At 41.9% G+C, this 26,616-nt stretch overlaps 1 protein-coding gene across 1 annotated transcript in view; it reads right to left on the bottom strand.

Moving 5' to 3' along the window:
- MED13 (mediator complex subunit 13) overlaps nt 1-18,128 on the bottom strand; it is a 76,893-nt gene extending 58,765 nt beyond the window's left edge. Inside the window, exons 1-2 of the mRNA XM_074974966.1 lie at nt 17,967-18,128; nt 15,459-15,693 (exon numbers count right to left, since the gene is read on the bottom strand). Coding sequence (XP_074831067.1) covers nt 15,459-15,693; nt 17,967-18,032 — 301 coding nt within the window. The 5' untranslated portion in view covers nt 18,033-18,128. The remainder of the gene's footprint in view (nt 1-15,458; nt 15,694-17,966) is intronic.
- Nucleotides 18,129-26,616: the final 8,488 nt, after the last annotated feature.

Here is a 26,616-nt window from a genome sequence, read left to right as displayed (position 1 = left end):
TATTAGTAACTGCTATTTAAAGAATTTCAAAAACACAGATATTTGCTTTAAAAGCCAACTAGAAAATACAGTAATCCACTAAAGAAACCAGGGTGGATAAAAATCAATGATTTAAAAAAAAATTTTTTTTTTTAATTTAAAATCGGATTTTTTTGATAAAAATGCATCCAGCAATCATCCCTCCATAACGCCAACTATAAACAAACTTCAGCACTTAGGGTGAACCATTCAAGAAATATATGTTTGCTGATGATGTTTTAGAGAAAGTCAAACCAGTGAACTGGTGGAAGTCACTTAAGCACTTGGATTCAGAGACTGTTGAAGTGATAATTTCACTTTTAACAGCAATAGCTTCTTCCGCCGGTGTAGAAAGAATATTTTCTTCCTTTGGACTAATTCATTCCAAAATTGAGAAATTATTTGGGACCTGAAAAAGCAGGAAAGCTTGTTCTTCTTTTCCAGATTATGAACAAACAGGAAAATGAAGGTGAAGACGACTGAGTTAGCTGCAGAAGCCAATATTTTAAGTTTCTCATGTTGACCTGGCTGACACAGTCAATTTAATTTGTTTTTTAAATATTTCCTTTAACTATTTTAGTTAAAAACAATTTTAACAAAAACAAACCTGATTTTAAAAAAAATTGAATGTTTAACTAAATTCAAAAATTCATACGCTTGTTTGGTTAAAATATTATATGTTTGATGATGAAGAAAAAAATCCAGAATACATAACGTTGTTGTTTTCGTTAAATAAAACAATTTACATGTCTGTCTGGTGATGTTCTCCTAACATAGCATGGCAAGAAAATCCTCCAAATATTAATGATTAACCTGTTGAACTGGAGATATTTATGAAGTCATTGGGCGGTGAACTATCTGCTTCAATTACCTTTGGTAAATGAAATAACCAAACAATCATTCATTTTCTAATATAGCTGTAAAACTAATCTTAAAGTGATTTATTCTGAAAACTTTTCAGATTGTATAGTGTGTACCTTCTAAAAATGAAACCTACATCTATCTCTGAGTTGTGAAGAATATGTATTAAGGTTATACCAACCAACAAGAATGCACTTTTATGTAGAAATCCATGATTAAATCAAATCTTCCTGACTATTGATTTAAATCAAATCCACCCTGAAAGAAACAATTTACAAGTATTGGTCTGGAATAAGGGCACTGCAGTTGTTGCTCTTTACAAGTTTAACAACCACCCTGTGTTATGAAAATGTTTGAGCTAAGGAGATACTTGTTTTTCTGTGTTCAGAAATATCCGAATACATTCAGGAACGAGCATCTTACCATACATGCAGCTTTGCAGTTCAACACAGTCTGATCAAACCGTGGCAAACACAGGCAACGTAACAGAACAAACATTAACCACAAAGCTTAATGGTATTGGACTTTAACTGCACAATAAACTCTGCACCATTTCAAAGGTTAAATGGCTGATTTCTATATAGCTCTTTAAGTGATCTCAAATTTACAATAAAATCTCGTGCATCAATTACTTGTTTTAAATGGTGCTTCTAAGAACAGGTATTTCCAGTCTTTATGCCCAACTTTGTTTTGGGGTAGTAGTCTACAGATAGGGGAAGGAAAGATACAGAAATGAATCTTTGCACCTATTGCAATAATTCAGGGTCTGCATTTCAAATGGTCAAAAGCATGCTCTTGAGGAAGGGAGTTTTTTTCCCCCCCAACCACTTCATTTTCCTACAAATAACCACTGTCTCTTATTTTCCTCCAAAACCACTAGAAAATGTTAGTCTATCAACCATTGTTACAGGCTTAAAACTACAAATGTATCCATAAGAGTGTGTCAATATCAGAAGTCAGCATGCTATCAGGATTATACAAGTATTCATAACTAATCTAGTCTGCACCAACTCATTCTCGATGAAACCTTTGTTCCTTAAGGGTTGTGTCTAAAGAACAGATATCCACTAAGATCCAGTCTCAAATGAATTCTGGTATATACTAAAATCATAAAAAGAATACAGTTATGAACGTTTATAGCAAGTTTATTTGTAACAACACTAGTCAAATTCTAACATACAATCATTTCAATAGCAAATTTAGACAGCTTACGTGTGACCAGACAGCCATACTCTGCTGGGAGAGCATCTAGTTTCACCTACCACATTAAAAAATGAAGATTAAAGACCTTCATTACAACAGACTGCATGTTACAGGCACTCTGAATCAGACCAGGATCTATTTTAAGTATTGTTTCCCTTTATCTCAAATTTTTGGCTCCAGAGAACCATTTTGCATAAAGTGGTTACTTTATTATTACTGAATAGCATGTGCAATCTTAAACAATGTTAATTAAGTATTTGTGTTATGAAAAGGTAACCCGCACCCCCAGCTCAGTCTGATATTGATTGTTGTTCAATTAATGAAAATAATTCTCCTTGGCAGGAACAAACCTAAAAGATAGATGGTGTGTGAATTATCCCTATGTTTGAATATGGTATATGTTAGTAACCTAGATTTTGAATTTCAGAACGGAATGCCTGTAGGATACGTACAAGCATTGATTATGACATGCAAGAACGAACGAATACACTTTTAGGCCAATTCAAAATACCAATATCCAAAAGTTTCTATTCTTAAATAAGTGGATTCTAAATTGTACCACAAGTGTTCAATTTCCCAGATATCCAAATGCAAGTCATCTTTAAAAGGCCTGGGATAAGTTTAATATAAAATCTTTCTAAATAAAAGGCATTGTACAAAATTTGGAGGGGGGGGGGGGGGAAGTACTTCGTCAGCCATATGTAAAATCTCTCTCTTTTTTTTTTTTTAAAAATGTAAAAGCACCACAACCATACACACACACACACACAAAAAGCCCACCAGAGACACTTCTGGCTGAACTTAATGTCCAGAACAATTTAGAGTAAAGGAGAACAAGGAGGATGATATTTAGTTACCTGGAGAATATTGGGTAAAACTTGATGCTTTCTGTGGGGGTCTGTTCTGCCCCCAATGGGCATGCAACTCTCATTAACATTAATGGGAGTTTATGCACAGAGGGAGAATAGACTCCTCAGTTAGGGAAATCCTGAGACAGTCTCCCAAGTCTAACTATGTAGTAATAATCAAATGCAAGTGGTATGTATCTTGCAAAATAAAGGCAAATTTACATCATCTTGAAGGCATAGGGAGGACTTAATGGGTTTAAATTCAGAACAGCTTTCAAAAGTCCCTTACATACTCAGTTTAATACACCATTATATTTGTACAAACGAATGAGAAGTTTGACAGAGATTCTGGAATTAACATTCATAATTTTCATTCTAGCTTCAACAGTGCCAGGCTTCTCTTTAAACAGTTCTTAAGACAAGGCTAAAAACACAGATCTGAACTCTCTTTACTGCTTAGCCTCCACTGTTGCTGTCTTTTGTGGAGCAATACAGGTCCCAGTTTTCCTAGTTTAGGCACATTCTAGAAGAGCACTTTGTGGAAACAGATTAAACAAGTTGCTAATGTTTGCCTAGACAACAGCAGGTTGCAGTTTTAGAAATGATCCAACAGATATCACCTTCTCCATGCCAAGAGAAGAACAAAAACCACACACACAGTCCCATGTGTTTTCATTACGTTTTGAGTAATTGGGGCATTTGCTATGTGATTGTACAGTGCCTAGAACGATGGGGGCCAAATCTAGTTAAGACCTCTAGAAGCTACCACAAGACAAACAGCAGGAACAGGAAGTCAAGCTAGCACAGACACCAGAAAAATCTCAACTCAAACTCCAATGTTGTTCTCTGTATAGACGAACTGCTCAGCTGGTTTAAGTTTCTAGAATTTATGTTTTATGGGGATACAAAGTTCTGTTTGCCATGAAAATTAAGTTTCTTCCATTAAAAATAGTCATAATCGCTATAAACTGCTGAAATATTTCTCTTTTGAAACTTTAACCTAGTTGTTTGGACTGGCTGCCTTCCTTCTTCATCAGGCGATCAACTGGTGAAGAAACACATTTCCTCTTTTCAATTCTACCAAAATACTAACTCTGACATTCTCAGATGAAAATAGTTCAAGGCATTAACGACCTTGAGAAGTGTTCCATAGATCCTAATAAAAAAGTTATTTAATCTTTGCACCTGCAATTGTCTTTGGAAACGAACAAAAGAGTGGTTCTATGAAAGAAGTTAGCCCTCATTGATGGAATAAGCACAGAAAGAAGCAAAGCACGGAGCAGCAGTCTCTGCCAGGACAATAGCAAAATTTGGCAAGACTTTGTTTGAAGGAAACCTGCAGCAAATCCTTTACCAAAAATCACCACTCTCAAAAGTCATGAATCAGGCCCCCAAACTTCATGAGAGTGTCTTAAAAAAAAACTTCTGGTTTTTGAGTCTTTGAGGTGCACTCGTCAAAATTTCAAGCTTTTCTCTGCAACCACGAGGGCAAGAAACAACCCCTTTTTCTCCTTTTTAAATGAATGCTGAGATCACCACATCACCTGTCACCAGGAACTGTGGCTTTAAGTAATAAAATATCATGAGGGCTGGCAACACTGCTTTGCTGGAGGTTTTTTAAACCAATCTTACCCTTCTACTCTCAGAAGCACAGCATGAAGAAAAAGAACCTCAAGCCCAAGGACATGAAAACTGCCATCCAGCAGACTACAGCCTGAAAGGATGCTGGTTTCCAGGATGATGGACGCAAAGCAAAATTTTAAGTATAGTATTTTCAAGCTTTAAAATGAGTGGGCTTGAGATAACACTCTCTCTCTAGGCAGTAAATATCTAGAAAAAGTCTGTTTACTTCGTCTGAATGAACTGTATATCCCTACAAAAAAGGAGGGCTAAACAGGATAAAGGTTTTTGCTTTTTTAATTTATTTATTTAATAAGCATAAGCGTACATATATATACGATCAGGTTAAGCAGCGTAAGGAAAAACTAATTCACATTTACAGATGTGCTTGAAGTCCATGTGAAAAACAAACAATGAACTCCACTTTCCAAAAAAAAAAAAAAAAAAAAAAAAGTTTAAGCACACCACCTGCCCAAGTCTCCCTGCCAATTGTTTTACATTGGTTTAAGTTTCTCTTCCAGGTTGCTCTGTGTCTCACAGCAACAGGGGAGGCCAAGTAACAAGGAAACAGTGAAACTGACTGTACACAGTCACATCAAATGCACAAAGTAAGCCGGGGGGCGGGGGGGAATAGTTTCTGTCCTCTAATCTATTTCAGTTAGTATAATCTTAGAAGATACTAGAAACTTAAATTTAAGGGTGAACAAAAAAAAGAGAGAGAGGAGGGGGTGTTTTTAAAAGAAGCCTTGATGTCCCTTTAATCCTACTGACAACACTCATCTGAAATGCTCTGTGTGTACACAATCAAGTACAGCATCAAGAACTATACCAGGGGTGGCCAAACTTAATGGCCCTCCAAGCGGCATATGAAAATCTTCAGAAGTTCGAGAGCTGGGGCATGCCTGCCGGGGCTCAGGGCTTCAGCCCTGCTCCTGCTGAAGTGCCAAGCCCTGGCAGGTGAGCCCCATAGTGATGAAGCCCTGAGACCCCACCTCCCCACTGGGCAGAAGCCCTTACTGCACCACCCCACTGCAAGGCAGAGGTCCTGAGCTTTCCCCTCCCCCCCAGTCCTATAGGTGGAGAATGGGGGAAGGGGCCTGGGGGAGCTCCCTGAGCCACCCTTTAATGGTAAAAGAGCCACATGTGGCTTGTGAACCACAGTTTGGCCACCCCTGAACTATACGGTTGCAATACAGGCACTCAGTGGGCTACAAAAGTAGATACATAGTACAAGCAGTGGCAGTGTAATGTTCCCACACAGTTCTGTAGCATACATAATGCGTAGGGCCCTACCAAATTCACATCCATTTTGGTCAATTTCAGAGTGGTAGGATTTTAAAAATTGTAAATTTCATTTCAGCTATTTAAATCTGAAATTTCAGGGTCTTGTAATTGTAGGAGTCCTGATCCAAAAAGGGGTTGGGGGGGGAGGGGAGGGATAGTAGGGGGTGGAGTCTGTAGTACTGCTACCCTTACTTCTGCGCTGCTGCAGGCGGCGGCACTGCCTTCAGAGCTGGGCAGCTGGAGAGCGGCGGCTGCTGCTGGCCAGGAGTACAGCTCTGAAGGCAGAGTCACCGCCAGCAGCAGCGTAGAAGTAAGGATGGCATGGTATGGTACTACCACTCTTACTTCTGTGCTGCTGCCTGCAGAGCTGGGCCCTCAGTCAGCAGCTGCCACTCTCCAGCTGCCCAGCTCTGAAGGCAGTAGTGCAGAAGTAAGGGAGGCATGGTATGGCATTGCCACCCTTACTTCTGCACTGCAGCTGGCAGGGTGCTGCCTTCAGACCTGGGCACCCAGCCAACAGCTGCTGCTCTCTGGCCGTTCAGCTCTGAAGGCAGCACAGAAGCAAGGGTGGCAGCACAGTGACCCCCCCCTAGAATAAGCTTGTGATCCCCACAAGTCCCTTTTCGATCAGGACCCCCAATTTGAGACACTCTGGTCTCCCCCATAAAATCAGTATAGGGTAAAAGCACACAAAAAGACCAGATTTCATGGTCCATGATGCGTTTTTCATGGCTCTGAATTTGGTAGGGCCCTAATAATGTAGTGGTGAGGATAACATAAGCACCTATCTACTGGGACCTGGACTGAGACCATCACGTCACATAAGCCATTTAAAAGTCTTCAGATGGTAAGCTTTCAAATAGCTACTGACCTAACTGGAGTTTTTTCTGGCAACCCTGAGGTTAAAAAAAAACAAACAAACAAAAACAAAAACAAAAACAAAAACAAAAAAACCACCTACCTATCACTTTTACCAGTCCTCTAGCCATCATCAAGTTCTCCTTTCTCCTCCCTCTCCCAACAATGGTGTATGCCATAATCCACGAAACAAGATTAACGTTCATTTTGCTTCTCCCCTGTCCCTGCATGAATAATACTTCATTCCCAACAGTACTGCATTTGCAGTATTGCATTGCATTCGGAACAATCATTTTAAATTTTAAAAAAAATCTTTAAGTCAAGTGAAATTAAAATGTACAAAATGGAGGGAAGCGTTACTGAAAGCAATGGCCAGGACAAAATAGTTCATATTTAAGTAAACTACTTACTCAAGTTGCCACCTCTAGAAACTGAACTGAAGCAGTTTTAAAAGTCTCGTTTGCTTTCATCAGATTTGCTATTTACTCTCTTTTTCCTCAGTCTAGATCCCACCCAATGAAAAAGTCAGTTTCATTTTTGTTTACAGTTCATTTTACTTTTAGGTACTCTAGAGTCACCTGCAAAGTGTGAAAGTATGGTTTGATTAATGCAAAAAACTTATAGTAAGTTTTGAAGAAAGCTGTCATGAAGTGTTTCTGACTCAGATTTTGTAAAACACTACTTGCTACCAAAAAAATCTAGATTTGTGGCCAAACTGTTACTTGTCAGTATCCCTTTACTGTAAACCATCCTTTGCTTACTTAGAGTAATACAAAACAGGTTCGAAACTTTCAAAACCAGAAACATGAGAGTCAAATATTCAACATGTTAAAGTGTACATTTCCAAGAACCCATCAAAATCCAGGAGCTTTATTTCCTCCAGTATGTCAGGACTTGTCTACACTTATTGCAGTGCTGTAGCACTTAGTGAAGATGCTACCTATGCCAACTGGAGAGCTTCTCTCATTGGCATAGATACTCCACCATACCAAGAAGCCCTCCCATTGACATAGAGCTGTCTACAGTAGGAGTCTGGTCAATATAAGTGAGTCGCTCGGGGTGTAGAAAATCCATAGTTATACCGACATATGTTTATAGTGCAAACCAGAGCTCAGAAACAGTACCAATAGCCATAGTTGTTGTGACCCAAGCTACGAAGAGGATAAACAAGTCAGGAAGATATTTTTAAATTATATTCAACATTCAGTAAACTTCTAACATGTACTGAGAGAGAACTCAAAAAGTGTTTTAAGCAACAGCAAACTACGCTTATCACAAACGAATTCACCCCGTACTTTGAATGACCATTTTAACATCACTTTAATTATATGAAGAAAAAAAATCACTTCAAGCGTGTGTGTAAATTTTCTTGCATTTACTTTCTTGTATCAGGATTTACGCATAGCCTTTAAAAAGCTTACTGCTCACCTTCCTTGTCCCCACTCCCCCTCACCCCCGCAAAAAGAATTTCCTTTAAGACAGCGGTGGGCAATCTGCAGCCCGTCAGGGTAATCTATTGGCAGGCCACAAGACAGTGTTTACATTGACCATCCGCAAAACTGCGGCCACTGGGAGCTGCGGGCAGCCGAGCCTGCGGACGGTCAATGTAAACACTGTCTTGTGGCCCGCCAGTGGATTACCCTGACAGGCCGCAGGTTGCCCACCACTGCTTTAACAGCTCTCATTTAATAGCCCAGTCATAAATACAGACTGTATAAATCAAAGTTTTGCATTAAGCAAGTCACACATTGTACTGAAAACTCAACGTAAGTGGGGGGGAGGGGGGCAGGAGGGCTGTCAGCTGATGCAGTATGAAATAGTAGTAAGCTTATCAAATACAATAAAGCCTTAAGCCAAATGCTACAGTAAAAAAAAAAAAAAAAAAAAAAAAAACCAACACACACACACACACACACACACACACACACACCATATTCCAAAATTAAATCAAAGCTTAATTTACATTAAGGATTAAATTTTGGAAGAAACTGACCAATACTGGATTTAAAAAGTAAGAATTATCCAGTTGACTTGAGTGACAAAGAGTTCAAGATTCTACTACTATTAGAAAAAGTTGCAATAACCTCCTCTTGTCTGCCCTACTTCCTTCTGTCCTCTTCTCTTTTTCCCCTCCTCTAAAGTTTCCTTCTTTATCTCTCTGTACATGAAATAAGGCAGAACAAGATTTGAAACTAAACTAGATTTTTATAAACATTTGTTAACTGTGTAATACAAATGTTCATATTACATATAATCAAATGTTTCAACTATAGTTAAGGTAGCAAATGGTTAACACAAGACTATTATGTATTATACATGGTTTATGTTTGTGGGGGGGTTGTGTTTGTGTATATATATTTTTTAAAAGTAAAACATTAATAGGGAAAGAAAAAATTACAATACATCATTCATTTCTTATGAAAATGGTAATTACTAGGTATTACACAGAGTAGATGTTTCACATGTAAGAACAAGTTCTAACTATGCCCAAATGCAGCAGACCAATTAAAAATGCATTTAACAACACTTTTTTCCTAGAAATAGGATTAAAGTGTATGTGTGTTCCACAGAACAGCCTCTGGGCATCCACACTGTTTGGACAGTTTCCTTGACTGAGAACCAGTTCAAATATGAACTACAGTCCAAGATCATATATTCTACTAAACTATATTATACCATACTTATTGTCACTATATTTGCAACAAAACACAAACTAGCCTTTTCTTTGGAAGTATTAAGTCTTTGCAAAAAAGTCTGAATGTAATGTGTATATTACCTATAGTGTATTCATCAATGTTTTACCTTCCTTACCCATCCTCCCAGAGGAAAATAAAAGCAGAATATTTACACTTCTAGAAAAACATATTGTGCTTGCTTATAGGGATTTTAAGATTGCTTCAGTCCTTTAACTTTTTCATGAAGATCAAGTATAGCTTGTCAAGCCAGACATGGCAACACTGTGTTTTGACACTGTGCAGAACACACATATACCACAATGAAGAGAAAACTGCAAGCAAGTGTAAAATATAAACTGGGACATTTAGCCACATTAAAAAACTTAAAAAAAAATTTTTTTTATTTTTTTTTTAAGTTTGGAGAGTAAATTATGTATACAGATGGATTTCACTTAACTGGAGGAGTTTTGACAAACACCATCCTCAGTGATCAAGGAATTTTTCCCTGAATTTCTAAAGGCACATTCTGCATATGATATTCAGTCTGGAACAAGTAGATCACCACCTGAGCCAAAAGTGCACATTTACAATGCAGTAGCAATTCTCACCTTACTCCACAGATTTAAAACAGACATTATTGCCAGCACAGCAAAGAGCTGGAAAGATTTAAATCAACAGCACCTTCAAGCTATTATGCATATCAAGTAGCAAGATACAAAACACAAATAAAGATGTTCTGTAAAGAGAATGTACAAACAGCACTGAGCAACGCTTATTAGTTGAGTTTTGCTGCAATGGACATACCTCCACATGGAGGACACCAAAATGCTTAAGACTATGTTGTACAGTGAACTTTAATGGGCAAAGGCTCTAGAAGCAGGCAGAGGATGAGAAAGATTTATTGTTAACCACTGTAACATACAGACACTTAGGCTCACTATATTGACATCTGGTGCAAAGTTTTGTAGCGTGACATTTATCAAACAGAAGCGTATACGTCAAAAGCAAGCATTGCCAATGAAGTGAGTAAACCATTAGTGAAGTGGCTCTCAAACTGTTTAGTGGACCACTTGCTAGGAGCGTGTACAACAGTGGGTGGCCACATGATGTTGGCTCTTACACTGGTTTCTGTATTAGAAGCTAAAGATACCTTAGTACTTAACTGGTCCACATGATTTGGAAGTGGAGAGAAGAGATCCACGAGACATACTGTTACAACATTGTCCCTATTATGAAAGTTGGAGAATCTCTGCGCTATGCACTTCCCTGCCCAAGATACAGAAATATCTGCTGCCATTTGGAATCCACAATAGCTCAAGACTGCTTGTCATTTTTAACATGAAGGACAAACAAATATGCATGCCTGCACAGACTTCTGAAAAAACTTTTAGATATCAACCATTACTTTTCCTTCTTATAGCTTGCACCTTCCCGTAAGTCTAATGCAGAGCCAAGACTAACATTAACGTATAAATTATTCCCCCACCAAAGCATGTTGGGAGCTATACAAACAAACAAGGGGTCTGGTACAAAAAGGAAAGGATGAAGCTAGTAAATAAAGGGCCAAAAGTAGTGAAGCACATGCAAATTAAAAGGATATTTTTAGAAGTTAAGAAAGATGAACTGAGAGAGAGGGAGGGGAAAAAAAGAGAGAGTTCCACATTATACAGCTCACCATAATAAAAGGTGTAACTTGCCAGCCAAAGGCACAATGGTGGACTCCTTAAAATGTGGGTGAAAGTCAAAGTACAACTATTGCCTCAGAATTAGGTCTTGAGCACAACCTGGACCAGGGCTGGGAAAACTACGGCCCGCATACGTCCCTGGGGCCCCCGGGGGGGGGGGGGGGGGGCGGAAGGGTTCTGTGCCTTGCCCTTGCCTCCAGGCACCACCCCACACAGCTCCCATTGGCTGGAAACGGGGAACCACAGCCAATGGGAGCTTCGGGGGAGGTACCTGGAGGCATGGCAAGGGCAGCGCGTGGAACCCTGTGCCCCCCCCACCCAGGGATGTGGTGCCGGCCGCTTCCTAGAGTGGCATAGCGTGGGGCCAGGGCAGGCAGGCAAGCAGGGAACCTGCCCTGGCCCACACTGCTGCCACTCCGGAGCCGCTTTAAGTAAGCGGCACTGAGCCGGAGCCCGAACCCCTCCTGCACCCCGCCTCACAACTCCCTGCCCTGAGCCCCCTGCCTGCACCTTGAACTCCTCCTGCACCACAACCCCCTGCCCTGAGCCCCTCCTGCACCCCAACCCCCCTCATACACCCCACACCACTCCTCTGCCCCAATCCCTTGCCCTGAGCCCGTTCCTGCACACTGCACTCCCTCCTGCACCCCAACCCCCAGCCCTGCATACAGTTTCCCTACCCAGATGTGGCCCTCTGCCCAAAACATTTGCCCACCCCTGATCTGGACTGATACAACATTTAAAACCCAACATTACCCACTTCAACCCCCACATTTATATAGTCAGACACTTTGAAGAGCACAGAGAACGTGTAATACAACTATGGTTGCTCAAGCCAGGGAGATACTGTGCTGCAGCATTCTGAACAAGCTTATGTAGTGGAGACGTCCTACTTTAAGCCTTGCAGGGAGGGATTTACTATGATCATGCCTCACTGTTGCTATAAGACAATACCATTGCAAAGTTGCCACAGGTACACCAGATTAAATAGTTTTCCTAAAACATTTGATAAATTGCACTCTTAGAAAAGGTGTGACTGAAAGACATGAAAATTTTTAACCAGAGAGTCACTACCTCTGAATCAATCCCCTCATAAATTGGGGAAACAAGGAGTAGAGCCCCTCACATCAACCACCTCTACCAGCAACAAGACTTATACCCAAGGCTCAATGTAGAGAGTTCAGTTACAACCAGACGGCAAAATTATTCAAACGTTCTGCCAGTGCAGAGAATGAACTTCCACAGAGCAAGACATATACAGTCGCATATTATATAAAAAAAACATTGACACTTTAGTATGTTTAGACATTATCTTGCCAGGAGACCCTGTAGGTAATAAGAAAGATCCTTGAAGGATTCCATATGTCATATCCCTCAGCAAATTGTTCATCACCAAGAGCACTTCCAAAACATAAGCAATGTCAAGCTACAACTCATGGCAAATCAATAGCTGCCAAGAAGTTTCACATGCCCAATGATTTATGGCCCCATAACAAGCAGTTTCAACTCCAAAGGGAGGCCAGAATCTAGACCATTACTGCTATCCAAGCAGGACTGGAACTGAATAACTGCTACCTTCTCAAATCACTTTCCCTAAACGAGGATTGTTACTCAGCAATAAGCAGCATACTCTCTAGCATCAGGAGCATGTTTCTTAAACATAATGAGTTTCCCATCTCACCTTAAAGACGGTCAACACCATCAGTCTGCTAAACAATAGCATCGATAATGCCTGGTAATTCATTATAGCCACACTGTTTTCACCAAACAACATGAGCAAGGATCAGAACAACAGATAGCGGGCCTCCGCCTGGAAGCAATTTATCTTTTCCATGAACAGTGTAACAAGGATGGAGCAGAATGGATTAATAAAAAAAAAAAAAACTGTCCGCTAACCAATAATTCATTGCTATGTCTATGGATGAGGCCAAGTAATATTGTTTGGGCTCGGTTATAACTCACATACACACACGAAGTTTTTGTATAGAAAAAGAACAGGGTTCAGGCAACGTCCCAGCTACCAATCTAGCTCTTCATTTCCTATAGATCACTTATGTAACTGCTTCTGGTTATAAGGATCCAAGCTGACTAGAACCTTGTAACAGCTGATAATGGCTTTTGGAGGCTCTCTCCCCCACCCCAGAAAAACTTCCTTGTTGGAATGAGAGGTCAGGCATGTTTAACCACCAGGAAGATCAACGAGTCATGAGCTGTTAGCCTCAGAATCTGTGTGGAAACCAAACATCTCTTGTGCCAAAACTGGTATGGAATAGAACCTGTACTGAAATGCAGACATCAATGGTCAAACATCCCCAACCCAAACAAATTAAATATCCAAAACAGACCCAAAGATAAGATTGAGCAAACAACCAATTCTGTACAAGCGCCTCACTAATTATGGGTAAGACAACTCACGAGTTCACTTCCAGGAAGACATATGCCAGCCCATCTACTCTGAAGTCCCAAAGACAATCTGTGAGCATCACAGACATTAGCTCAGGGAATTCAGCTGCAAGGTATCCCCCCCAGAGGCTGGTGGTATCTTTTACCAGGTTCCTCCTGATTACTACTTTAAGTTACCCACTAGTGATTTAAAAAAAAAAAAAGCAGCTAGATATTGACCAAATAAAATGTATCACACTAAATACAGCAGACAAGTTTAGAAACTTGGGCTCAGTCCTATGTGGACCTGTGGTTTAACTTCATGATCATGATCTATTAAAAAAAAAAAATCTAATATTCTTGTCTCACCCAATATTCTTGTCTCACCCTATGCCATAGCGGACAACAGCATACCAAAACTTACAGAGAAACTTCTACACAAGTGTTGGTCTTTACTCAGGTGTAGCCCAGGACAAAAACAGCATGGACTCTAAGTTACTTCTCACCATACAAAAGATGGTCCCTGCAGGTCGGGACAGAGGACATTCATAGAGCAAACTTACAGAAGCTGTAGCTGACTACTGCATAAGAGGAGTTTCCATTTCCAGGGTTGTTAGTAGTAGTAGCAGCAGTATTACAATTCCTGCTAACTCAAACACAATATCAGAAACATCTGTAATTTTAGTACTTGAGTCTTTTCCAGTACATGAAGCTCCTTCTTATAAAGTTGCTGTACATATGGAAATTCTACAGATTACAAGACTGTTTCATATCAGATTGCTCAGCGACACTTCAACTTCATATTTGCTTTTTGGAATGTCCACAACTACACAGAGTGTATTAATGTATTCTGGTTCTCTCAAGTACCATTTATTCATCTGACAGAAAAAGTTTCCCTGAAAAGAACAAGTACTCACAGACTTCCATTTTTATCAAAAGCATTACATACCAAAACTAGACTTCATTTTACAATTCTGCAATACGAATGCTTTTCATTATTCCAAAGTCTACGTACAACAATATGACTTCTTAATATTATTGTATAAAAAATACATATCTGTAAGCCTACTGGGGAGACTGTATACAAAGGTAGTGGTTTAAAAATTAGCTCTCCAAGCAAAACAGGAAGCATTCATCTGTCAACAAGATTATATTAAAAAAAGTTGTGTGTTAGAAAATAAAATCATAAACCAAAATTTTCAAAAATAAGATACTTAAAGTTAGGCACCAAAATCTAAATTTAGACATCCAAGTAAGAATGGTCTGACTTTCACCATTAAAGGTGATGATGTTTTACACTTCTGACAGTAACCTACTTTAACAGGCACTCAGCACTTCTGAAAGAAAACAAGAGAGTCTTAATACACAAGATTCTCAGGATTCCACGCTCCCTGAGGTGCCTTATTTAGGCACCTTCATTTTGAAAATTTCCAGAGAGACAACTCCATCTGGTTCCCTAATTTTTTTCCCCATACCTTAAAAATAGCATGGAGATTTAAGATAAATTCTGACCACCTACAAATGAGGTTATACCAAACATTTTAAAAATATTAACTCATCCCACACCTAAGCCACTGCCACAGGGTCTTGCATTTCTTTGTTTTAGATTGAAAATTCTATCCAAATTTGAGAGACTCATTTTAGTTTTCAAAAAGCATAGGATAAAAAAAAAAATTAAAAAGGGCAAAAAGTTGCTCCTTGAATATCTAGCACCATCTCTCTCAGTAGAAACAGCCACCCTAAACACAGAGAGACACTCAACTGTATCAGTACACAACTCAAGATAGAAGTTCAGTTTTGGTAAGATTCCACGATCATAGCAATTCGGTTTCCTGGGAGGCCCCCACCCACCACCATAAAAACTCAAGGTGATGGAAGCTGTAAGTATGACATATCACTATAGAAAATAAACTGTATGTCATTATCCATTGTAGTGTTTATAAAGTGGGAACTTTTTATGTATGGAAGATAGCATCCCTTTGTTGACTGATTGATTAGATTTTGTTCAGTCCATTCTCTTTTACCTGAGAGGTCATGATGAATAAGATCAGTAAAATTGGGGTCATCGCCCCACCAAAATATCCACAGCTCTCTGCGTCCAGGTCTCTGATCGCGCCGCCAAACACTCAGTACATCAGCTTTCAGACAGCGACTGAAACTGCTCAAAATGGGATCCTCCTCTGTTACCGGAAAGAGAATTGGGGCAGATGTTGGACCCTGCCATACGTATCGTTTCCATTTAATCCCAGTTAAATCAGCCTGCGGAAGAGGAACAGAAAAAAAAATTAGGTGAAAAACATTTGGGGGAAACAAGGTTTACTAAATCCTGAAGTTACTTCTAGTTCCTTCATTAGAAGGAAGTTGCAAACAGGACTCTTAGCAAAAAGCTACCAGACATAAACCCCAGTTCTGTGGTTTTAAAAAGGGGAAAAAAAAAAAAAAAGAAAAAATAATCCATGATCCTATGCTTTTAACCAAAACTTACCAAAAACATTTCTAAAATGTATTGTACTCTGGAGAATGTGAGGATGAGGAAGACAGCTTATATCCTAAACTATGACCTGCACCTTGCTTTACCTCTATCTTTAAATAATTGTTGTAAGTATTAATACCAGAAGCAAAGTTGCAATAAAACTGACCAAGTTCTTAAATGTTTGCGCTGTTGTTGTAGCTGTGCTGGTTTACGCAGAGGGGACCTGAAGAAGAGCTCTGTGTAGCTCGAAAGCTTGTCTCTTTCGCCAGTAGAAGTTGGTCCAGTAAAAGATACTACCTCACCCACCTTGTCTCCCCAACTTGTTAAAGTTAGCAAAACAGAGGTGAACAGCAACCATTAATGAAATTGTTTTCCAACTATTTTAACTGTACAGTTATAGACTAATCATGTATCTTGGCAAACACTTTTTTCCTTAGCCTTGATCTTACGCATGTATGCTCCCTCTGTCCATTTTAAAATTACACAAAGCTTTCAGGAAAACTGTATATAATAGATCTACCTTCAGTGAACACCCTTAACTACCAGTGCTTTGAAAGATCTACCGGTAATAACAGAATTCCTTATTTAACAGAGAGGGAATACATCAAGTTGCAACTTTTCAAGTGCACCCACTATACCCAAATGCCATCATATTCTCCCCTTCTCCTACTCCCAAAATTAAATCATAAGTTATTTTTCTGCAAAAAACTGCATTTAACTTAAGTCTGAAATTGAAGTTGTTATCCTGTTAGCCACAACAATTTGTTTTGCTCTATATCTTCCCATTAGCACAGGTAATCTCTATTCTTGAACTATTGTTTACAAAGCAACACTGTACCAAAGAGATCAAGGATTAAACCCTGACCACTTCTTAAATGGAACAGTGACTCGAGATGCATGGCAGGAGGTGCCAAATGGATTCAGCCTCATAAATGAGCATATACAAGGAGTTCCTTGCACTAGCTAACACCATCCCCCCTTCTCCCACATGGTTCTAATCTCTCCTCTTCCCCCAGATATGACACAACAATTAAGATTATTGCACAGTGTATCTAACAGGGTAGCCTCCACCACTGCAGCAGGAAGATGAGGCTTCGGACTCACTGTTGCTAAGAAATTTGCAACAGTTGGTACTTCTGAAAGACTTAACAAGATGTTGCTCATACTGAGCTCCAGACCTGATGCAGCCTTCATACTGGTATCCTGCAGACATACTCAAACTGCCCAGATTCCCCTCCCCCAAAATATACACCAGCAAGAACAGCCAGACACAGGTTTTACTTAAAACAGCCTCCATAATAATAAATACCAGTCAACCTGATTAATTTGTATTTAAAGGAAAATGAAACAGGTCAGCAATCCCCATAGCCACAAAAGAGTGTACCATATTCCAAACCAAATCAAACTGGCTTTAGGAGCTGTCAAAAGTGAAGATTAACAGTTTAACGGTTACAAAAAAAAAAATAAGGATGTGAAATGGTGCACAACACAAGTATAGGATAGCACATGTGCCTTTGTACAAAAAATATCACCAAAACCAGTTTAAGAGAAAAATGATAGACAAAAGAAAGCAAGGAAAACGGGAGGATTTAGTTGAGATTTTTCTGGGGCGTCACTACAGCGGGAGAGGCAGCAGAGAAAGTTTGCCTGAGGAAAGGGGAGTACTGCAGCTACATACCACCTCCTGCCAGGACTAAAATAAAGATGTGAGAAGGAATAGCTAAAAAGATTAATAGAAAGCAGAAAAAGTTGGGGAGAAGGAAACAGAAGGGGAAAGCAAAGTGTTGGGGTAATATTGGCCAGAAAAAACAAGAGAAGGAGGGAGGGACAATATTACACGGGCAATGATGTGGGGTGGGGGGAACAGAGGGACACGGAAAAGCTGGCTGGTTCCAGGCAAGGCCTACTCTGAGGACTCATCCAGCAGAAGCTATGCTAAAAATGGCTGCTTTGCTTCCACTACCCCTTCCACCCCCACCTCAAAAAAAAAAAAAAAAAAAGCCACCACCACACCTCTTTCTCTCTGTGAACAGCGTGTCTGCAGCTGGTGGACACTTACCAGACAGAATAGGTTGGAATGGCAATCCTCCAGGCTGGCCCCGTTCGGCACGAAGCAGGAACTCATCCTCACAGCCACAACCCACACGCCATTATCCCACAGCCTCCGACAAGAAAGAAAGAGACAGACAGAGAGAGAGAGAGACAGCGAGCCCGGGAGGGAGAGACACAGAAGGAAAGGGGGGAGGGAGGTTACACACGCACAAATAATACAGTTAAATAAGGGATTTTGCACAAGCAGGAGAGGGAGAGCGGGGGTGGGGGGGAGCCGTGAAAAGTGCGCAAAAGAGTCAGAACCTTCCCTCCTCTTCTGCCAAAACAGGAGGGCAAAGACAACAACAAGGAAGGGGAGAAAAGGGTCAATAATCCAACGATGGGAGATTAAGATACACAATCCTCCTTGCTTCTCTTGTCCACTCAATCGAAGACCAAGGGGAGAGAAGAGGGTAGCTGATCCAGCAAGGGGACAGAAGTGGGGTAATTAATCCAATGGGGCAGGAGGTAAAATGGTTTCACGACCCCTCACTCTCATCTCAGTCGCCAAACGAGGGAGTTGAGGAATAAATAATCCAACAGGGGCAATTAATCCAGCAACCTCCCTGCTCTTCCTCTTGTTTCTTATTCGCCAGATGAGAGGGGCAAAGAGTGGAATGACTGGGGCTGAGTAGTTGTGGGTCGATAAGAGTCCGAGGGGAAGAGAGTAAAGCGGGGGTGTCAGATTCTTCTCCCCCTCAAAATATATTCCAAATAAATTAAAAATTAGATCAGACAAAAACTTCAGGCGTCAGAAACCAAATAAGTTTTAAGAATTCCCAAGGGTGGGGTAAAATTCTCCCGGGGTGTCCCCCAAAATCCGCCGGGGGGGTTCTTGAGTGAGAAGGGGACCCCGAACGCCCCCTCAGCAGCAGCCCAGCGAGGTATGTTTTCTTGTGAGCATAACCCCCCGCAAAAAAATCTTCTTATCTGAAGGGTGAAACCCAAATAGTCTCCGTTGTGCGTGAAGATTCTTCGCTGGGGGAGCGGAAGAGAGAAACTGTGGGCGACCCTCACCGTCTCCTCGGCGGGGGGGGGGGAATCTTCTCCAGGGGGTGAGCCCCAGTTTTTTCAGAGAGGCGGATGGATCCCACGAAGTCTCTCGTCAGCAGGGGCCTACCCCAAAGTTGAGCCGAACCCCACCAAATCCCCACCGATGGGTGGATCTCCGACCCCCACCAAGTTGCCGCGGCCGGGGGGTTCCCTCCGCCGGTGCGAACCCCGCAAATCGTCAGATGGAGAGGTCTCTTGTGCGGGGGGCTGAACCCCACGATCTCCCTAGCCGGGGAGGGAGGGACCGCGGGGTCTCTTCGGGGGAGGGCCCTCCCAAAGGGGCGGGCTGAACCCCGAATCCTCTCAACTGGGGAACCTCCGGGGACGGAGGGCGAACCCCCAAATCTCCCCAGGGTAGGGGCCGAACCCCACTCGCTCCGGCCCCGCCGCCAAGCGCGGAGACAGAGGGACGCGGCGGCCGCGGTCGGTGCCCCGAAGCCCCCGCTGGCGGGCCTCCTCTCTCAGCGGTGCCTCTGTCGGCGGCTGCCCGGCCGCGGCATCCTGAGCGCCCGGCTCCCGTCAGCGGGTCGCCCCCATGTCGCGTCCCGGCCGGGGGGGGGGGGGAGAGCGGGGGATTCTTCTCCCGTCTAATTCCGAGCCCCTTTTTCTTTAATGGCGGCCACAGGGACGAGAGTCCGGGCCCCCTTCCGCGTCCTGATTGGTCGCCGCCGCGTCACGTGGTCTTGAGCAACGATGGCCGCCGTTTAGGTTCAGGGGAAAAGGCTGCAGTGGCGCAGCCCGGCCATTAGGGTCTCCGGCAGCGCTAGGGAGCGGGGAAAGTGGGGCTCGCTGCTCGTTGAAAGAGCGCCATCTAGTGGGCCTTTGAGGGGTGGCGCAGTGGGGTGAGCTGCACGTTTGAAATTAACTTAAACATCAAATTCCTGGTTCGAATCCCACTTTACCACAAGGCCTCACATTTGTCACAGGATTGAATTTTCAGAGTAGCAGCCATGTTAGTCTGTATTCACAAAAAGAAAAGGAGTACTTGTGGCACCTTAGAGACTAACCAATTTATTTGAGCATAAGCTTTCGTGAGCTACAGCTCACTTTATCCGATGCATAAAGTGGAAAATGCAGTGAGGATGTTTTATACACATAGACCATGAAAAAATGGGTGTTTATCACTTCAAAAGGTTTTCTCTCCCCCACCCCACTCTCCTGCTGGTAATAGCTTATCTCAAGTGATCACTCTCCTTACAATGTGTATGATAATCAAGGTGGGCCATTTCTAGCACAAATCCAGGGTTTAACAAGAACGTCTGAGGAACATTGGGGCGATGGGGGTAGGAAAAAACAAGGGGAAATAGGCTTGAATAGAGACTGGGAGTGGCTAAGTCATTATGCAAGGTAACCTAAGTTAATTGTATCCAATTTGCAAATGAATTCCAATTCAGCAGTCTCTCACTGGAGTCTGGTTTTGAAGTTTTTCTGTTGTAATATCGCAACTTTCATGTCTGTAATCATGTGACCAGAGAGATTGAAGTGTTCTCCGACTGGTTTTTGAATGTTATAATTCTTGACGTCTGATTTGTGTCCATTTATTCTATTACGTAGAGACTGTCCAGTTTGACCAATGTACATGCAGAGGGGCATTGCTTGCACATGATGGCATATATCACATTGGTAGATGTGCAGGTCAACGAGCCTCTGATAGTGTGGCTGATGTGATTAGGCCCTGTGATGGTGTCCCCTGAATAGATATGTGGGCACAGTTGGCAACGGGCTTTGTTGCAAGGATAGGTTCCTGGGTTAGTGGTTCTGTTGTGTGGTATGTGGTTGCTGGTGAGTATTTGCTTCAGGTTGGGGGGCTGTCTGTAGGCAAGGACTGGCCTGTCTCCCAAGATTTGTGAGAGTGATGGGTCGTCCTTCAGGATAGGTTGTAGATCCTTGATGATGCGTTGGAGAGGTTTTAGTTGGGGGCTGAAGGTGACGGCTAGTGGCGTTCTGTTATTTTCTTTGTTAGGCCTGTCCTGTAGTAGGTGACTTCTCGGTACGCTTCTGGCTCTGTCAATCTGTTTCTTCACTTCAGCAGGTGGGTATTGTAGTTGTAAGAATGCTTGATAGAAATCTTGGAGGTGTTTGTCTCTGTCTGAGGGGTTGGGGCAAATGCGGTTGTATCATAGAGCTTGGCTGTAGACAATGGACCGTGTGGTGTGGTCTGGGTGAAATTGATTTGTCAGCTCCCCCAGCTCCCTTACCATGCTGGGGTTTGAATCCCCACTCAAAGCACTTGTTCGACTCTCCAACAGGAGCAATCCATTTTTGCATCCCAGTGGCATTTGAACAGAGGCCAAATGGGTTCAAATTCTAGCCCCAGGTCCATCACTCAGCCAACATACCCCCCTGTAGCATGGGTTGCCAATTTTGGTTGGCTCTATTCCTGGGGATTTCATCACATGACATAATCTCTAATTAAAGATTAATCTTGAATTCCTGGAGACTCCAGGCCAATCCTGGAGGGTTGGCAGTATTACCTGTAGCATTAAATATTCATGGTAAATAGGCCCAATGGCCTGTGATGGGATGTTAGATGGGGTAGGATCTGAGTTACTACAGAGAATTCTTTCCTGGGTATCTGGCTCGTGAATCTTGCCCATATGCTCAGGGTTCAGCTGATCGCCATATTTGGGGTCAGGAAGGAATTTTCCTCCAGGGCAAATTGGAAGAGGCCCTGGAGGTTTTTCGCCTTCCTCTGTAGCGTGGGGCATGGGTCACTTGCTGGAGGATTCTCTGCTCCTTGAAGTCTTTAAACCATGATTTGAGGACTTCAATAGTTCAGACATAGGTGAGAGGTTTATCACAGGAGTGGGTGGGTGAGATTCTGTGGCCTGCATTGTGCAGGAGGTCAGACTAGATGATCATAATGGTCCCTTCTGACCTTAATATCTATGAATCTTCCAGTAACCCAGGAATGGGACCCAAAATCCAAGCCTTATCAACTCCTCCTGAACACTGGCAAGAAGGACTCAAGTCTTTTCCAAGTCTTGACACAGGCTGATAGTGGTCAATGCACAAGAGCAAATCGGCACTTTGCACTTATAGAGTAGGTTTTGCATCTTAAAGTTCTTTAGAAAAGAGAGATAGGTATTATGAACAGCACTCTGTGTATTCCGTGATTCTACAGCCATCAAATCTACTCTGCTGCAGAGCTGTGCTCCATTTTGAGAAAAATATTATGCAATGTGCATGATAGAATAGGCTTGTTCCTCAGGTAGTGGATGTACAGTATGTAGTTGCAGAAGCAGTATGAATTCAGAGTTCAGAAGTGGAGGTACTATAGGAACATTAAAAGTAAGTTATTTTTGAAATAAATCTGAAGGGGTTTTTTTGTTTTTTTGTTTTTTTAAAGAGTCAACATTTTATTAGTCCTATCATGGTGGGTCTATTGTATCACATTCAATAGGTTGTGGGTATAGAATCATAGAATATCAGGGTTGGAAGAGACCTCAGTCCAACCCCATGCTCAAAGCAGGACCAATCCCCAACTAAATCATCCCAGCCAGGGCTTTGTCAAGCCTGACCTTAAAAAGCTCATAGGAAGGAGATTCCACCACCTCCCTAGGTAACGCATTCCAGTGCTTCACCACCCTCCTAGTGAAAAAGTTTTTCCTAATATCCAACCTGAACCTCCCCCACTGCAACTTGAGACCATTACTCCTCGTTCTGTCATCTGCTACCACTGAGAACAGTCTAGATCCATCCTCTTTGGAACCCCCTTTCAGGTAGTTGAAAGCAGCTATCAAATCCCCCCTCCTTCTTCTCTTCTGCAGACTAAACAATCCCAGTTCCCTCAGCCTCTTCTCATAAGTCATGTGTTCCAGTCCCCTAATCATTTCTGTTGCCCTCCGTTGGACACTTTCCAGTTTTTCCACATCCTTCTTGTAGTGTGGGGCCCAAAACTGGACACAATACTCCAGATGAGGCCTCACCACTGTCGAATAGAGGGGAACGATCACATCCCTCGATCTGCTAGCAATGCCCCTACTTATACATCCCAAAATGCCATTAGCCTTCTTGGCAACAAGGGCACACTGTTGACTCATATCCAGCTTCTTGTCCACTGTAACCCCTAGGTCCTTTTCTGCAGAACTGCTGCTTAGCCATTCGGTCCCTAGTCTGTAGCGGTGCATGGGATTCTTCCGTCCTAAGTGCAGGACTCTGCACTTGTCCTTGTTGAACCTCATCAGATTTCTTCTGGCCCAATCCTCTAATATGTCTAGGTCCCCCTGTATCCTATCCCTATCCTCCAGCGTATCTACCACTCCTCCCAGTTTAGTGTCATCTGCAAACTTGCTGAGGGTGCAATCCACGCCATCCTCCAGATCATTAATGAAGATATTGAACAAAACCGGCCCCAAGACTGACCCTTGGGGCACTCCACTTGATATCAGCTGCCAACTAGACATGGAGCCATTGATCACTACCCATTGAGCCCGATGATCTAGCCAGCTTTCTCTCCACCTTACAGTCCATTCATCCAGCCCATACTTCTTTAACTTGCTGGCAAGAATACTGTGGGAGACCGTATCAAAAGCTTTGCTAAAGTCAAGGAATAACATGTCCATTGCTTTCCCCTCATCCACAGAGCCAGTTATCTCATCATAGAAGGCAATTAGATTAGTCAGGCATGACTTGCCCTTGGTGAATCCATGCTGACTGTTCCTGATCACTTTCCTCTCCTCTAAGTGCTTCAGAATTGATTCCTTGAGGACCTGCTCCATAATTTTTCCAGGGACTGAGGTGAGGCTGACTGGCCTGTAGTTCCCCAGATCCTCCTCCATCCCTTTTTAAAAGATGGGCACTACATTAGCCTTTTTCCAGTCATCCGGGACCTCCCCCGATCGCTATGAGTTTTCAAAGATAATGGCCAATGGCTCTGCAATCACACCTGCCAACTCCTTTAGCACTCTCGGATGCAGCACATCCGGCCCCATGGACTTGTGCTCGTCCAGCTTTTCTAAATAGTCCCGAACCACTTCTTTCTCCATGGAGGGCTCGTCACCTCCTCCCCATGCTGTGTTGCCCAGTGCAGTAGTCTGGGAGCTGACTTTGTTCGTGAAGACAGAGGCAAAAAAAGCATTGAGTACATTAGCTTTTTCCACACCCCCTGTCACTAGGTTGCCTCCCTCATTCAGTAAGGGGCTCACACTTTCATTGACTTTCTTCTTGTTGCTAACATACCTGAAGAACCCCTTCTTGTTACTCTTAACATCTCTTGCTAGCTGCAACTCCAAGTCTGATTTGGCCTTCCTAATTTCACTCCTGCATGCCTGAGCAATATTTTTATGCTCCTTCCTGGTCATTTGTCCAATCTTCCACTTCCTGTAAGCTTCTTTTTTGTGTTTAAGATCAGCAAGGATTTCACTGTTAAGCCAAGCTGGTCGCCTGCCATATTTACTATTCTTTCTACACATCAGGATGGTTTGTTCCTGTAACCTCAATAAAGATTCTTTAAAATATAGGCAGCTCTCCTGGACTCCTTTCCCCCTCATGTTATTCTCCCAGGGGATCCTGCCCATCAGTTCTCCGAGGGAGTCGAAGTCTGCTTTTCTGAGGTCCAGGGTCCGTATTCTGCTGCTCTCCTTTCTTCCTTGTGTCAGGATCCTGAACTCAACCATCTCATGGTCACAGCCTCCCAGGTTCCCATCCACTTTTGCTTCCTCTACTAATTCTTCCAGGTTTGTGAGCAGCAGGTCAAGAAGAGCTCTGCCCCTAGTTGGTTTCTCCAGCACTTGCACCAGGAAATTGTCCCCTACACTTTCAAAAAACTTCTTGGATTGTCTGTGTACTGCTGTATTGCTCTCCCAGCAGATTTCAGGGTGATTGAAGTCACCCATGAGAACCAGGGCCTGCAATCTAGTAACTTCCATTAGTTGCTGGAAGAAAGCCTCGTCCACCTCATCAAAGAATACAAACTTTAAAGCTTTATTATTTTTTGTGTCTCTCTATATATTGTTGTTATTGGTTATACTTTAAATTTGCAAAAGTGCTTCAGGAAAAGGAAAGATACTTTCAAATATTTTGGCTAGCATAACATTTACATTAAAATATGATATTTTCATGGTACCCCAGCACATTAGATCAAAGCTATGCAACATGATGACATTTCACAGGCCCTGAAAATTATTTCAGGACCCATGAATGTGCTGAGTGTCTACCTTCTGCACATCTTGAGTAGGAGTGGGAGGAAAGGACATTCTATAAATAAGTTTATAATATAAAAAAGACAATGAGCAGGTGTAGATTTATTTGTTTCTAAGAAAGATAAACTTTGTAGATTTACTTCTCACACAAAGACTATTTTTGTATGTCAGTGTATGCAAGCAGGATTTTCATTTATTTATTTTAATTAGAACTAAACTGGAATGTTTTTAATCCAAGTGATTAATTCCCTTACTGCTCTTGTAAACACAGCAGCTAGGGACAAGGATGGGCTGTGGGGGGAAGGCACTTTGGAACCCAAGCCCCTTTCCAAACCAAAGCAGAAGCAGATGGTTTTCTCCATAGTGACTGAAGATGAGGACAGCAGTAGCAAGATCTGTGCTGCTGCAGTACCCAGAACTGACACCTCTGGGCTGCTTTGGGTACTTAGATGCACACAAAAGACCTCCAAAGTGTCAATGTAGCACTTTGGTTGTTAAAGTAATTATCTCCCTGCACAGAGATAAAGAGTTGTTTGTAATGTTATTAAGTCACACATCCCCAAAGAGAAATTCAACACTTTAAAGCAGCTAAAAGAAAGAAGAGTTCAGCATTAACACAGAAGTACTGTTGTGGTTTCTCTCAAACAGCATCTTTACGAAAAGATAGGATTTGATTGAGGGAATGGAAACATGGGAATACTACATACTGTAGGCCAGATTTTCAACTGGTGTAAATAGACCTCTCCACTGATTTCACTAGCATTACATCAGCTGAGAATCTGGCCCTGTCTCCTTAAACAGCATATTCTAGTAGAGCAAATCTAGAGTATAATACTGACCTTGCCACTGATTCACTATATAGTCTTGGGCAACTCACTTAGCTTCCATACCTCAGTTTACTTATCTGTAAAATTAAACTAATAATTGTATTTAACTATCTCATGTCATGTTAGTTAATATTTGTAAATACTTTGCTATCCTTGTCTAAAAGGCACGTTATAGATGCAAAATATCTGTCCAATAATATTGATATAAAAATGCCACCTTCATAAGAGGAGAGAGAAGGAAAATGTATTTAAAAATCTTTACCTAAAGTACTAGTTGATATATTTCTTCTTTTTTTCTTTTCTTTTTTTATTTGCCATCTTCCTCCTATATTTTATCTGAATTAAATTATAAAATCATCAAGCCACTAACTGACTTATTTGTTCTATGAAGAGTCATGCACACAAATGGGACTGCATAAACAATGTTAAGATACGCTGGATAATAGTCCATGTTTTCCTAATCATGTATGGTCAATTTTGTATCTTATTAGGTAGCTTTGAGTTGGATTTAGTAAATACAATTTGAAAACAAAGCCTCTTGAAACAAGCAAGAAACAAAACAAAAAAAGCCCAACCATTTTGTGAAATACTGGTG

This window comes from Natator depressus, chromosome 17 (genome assembly GCF_965152275.1).
Source record: "Natator depressus isolate rNatDep1 chromosome 17, rNatDep2.hap1, whole genome shotgun sequence".
Classification (NCBI taxonomy): domain Eukaryota; kingdom Metazoa; phylum Chordata; order Testudines; family Cheloniidae; genus Natator; species Natator depressus.
Note: the sequence above shows the minus strand (reverse complement) of the source record. Positions and strands in the feature narration are given on the sequence as shown.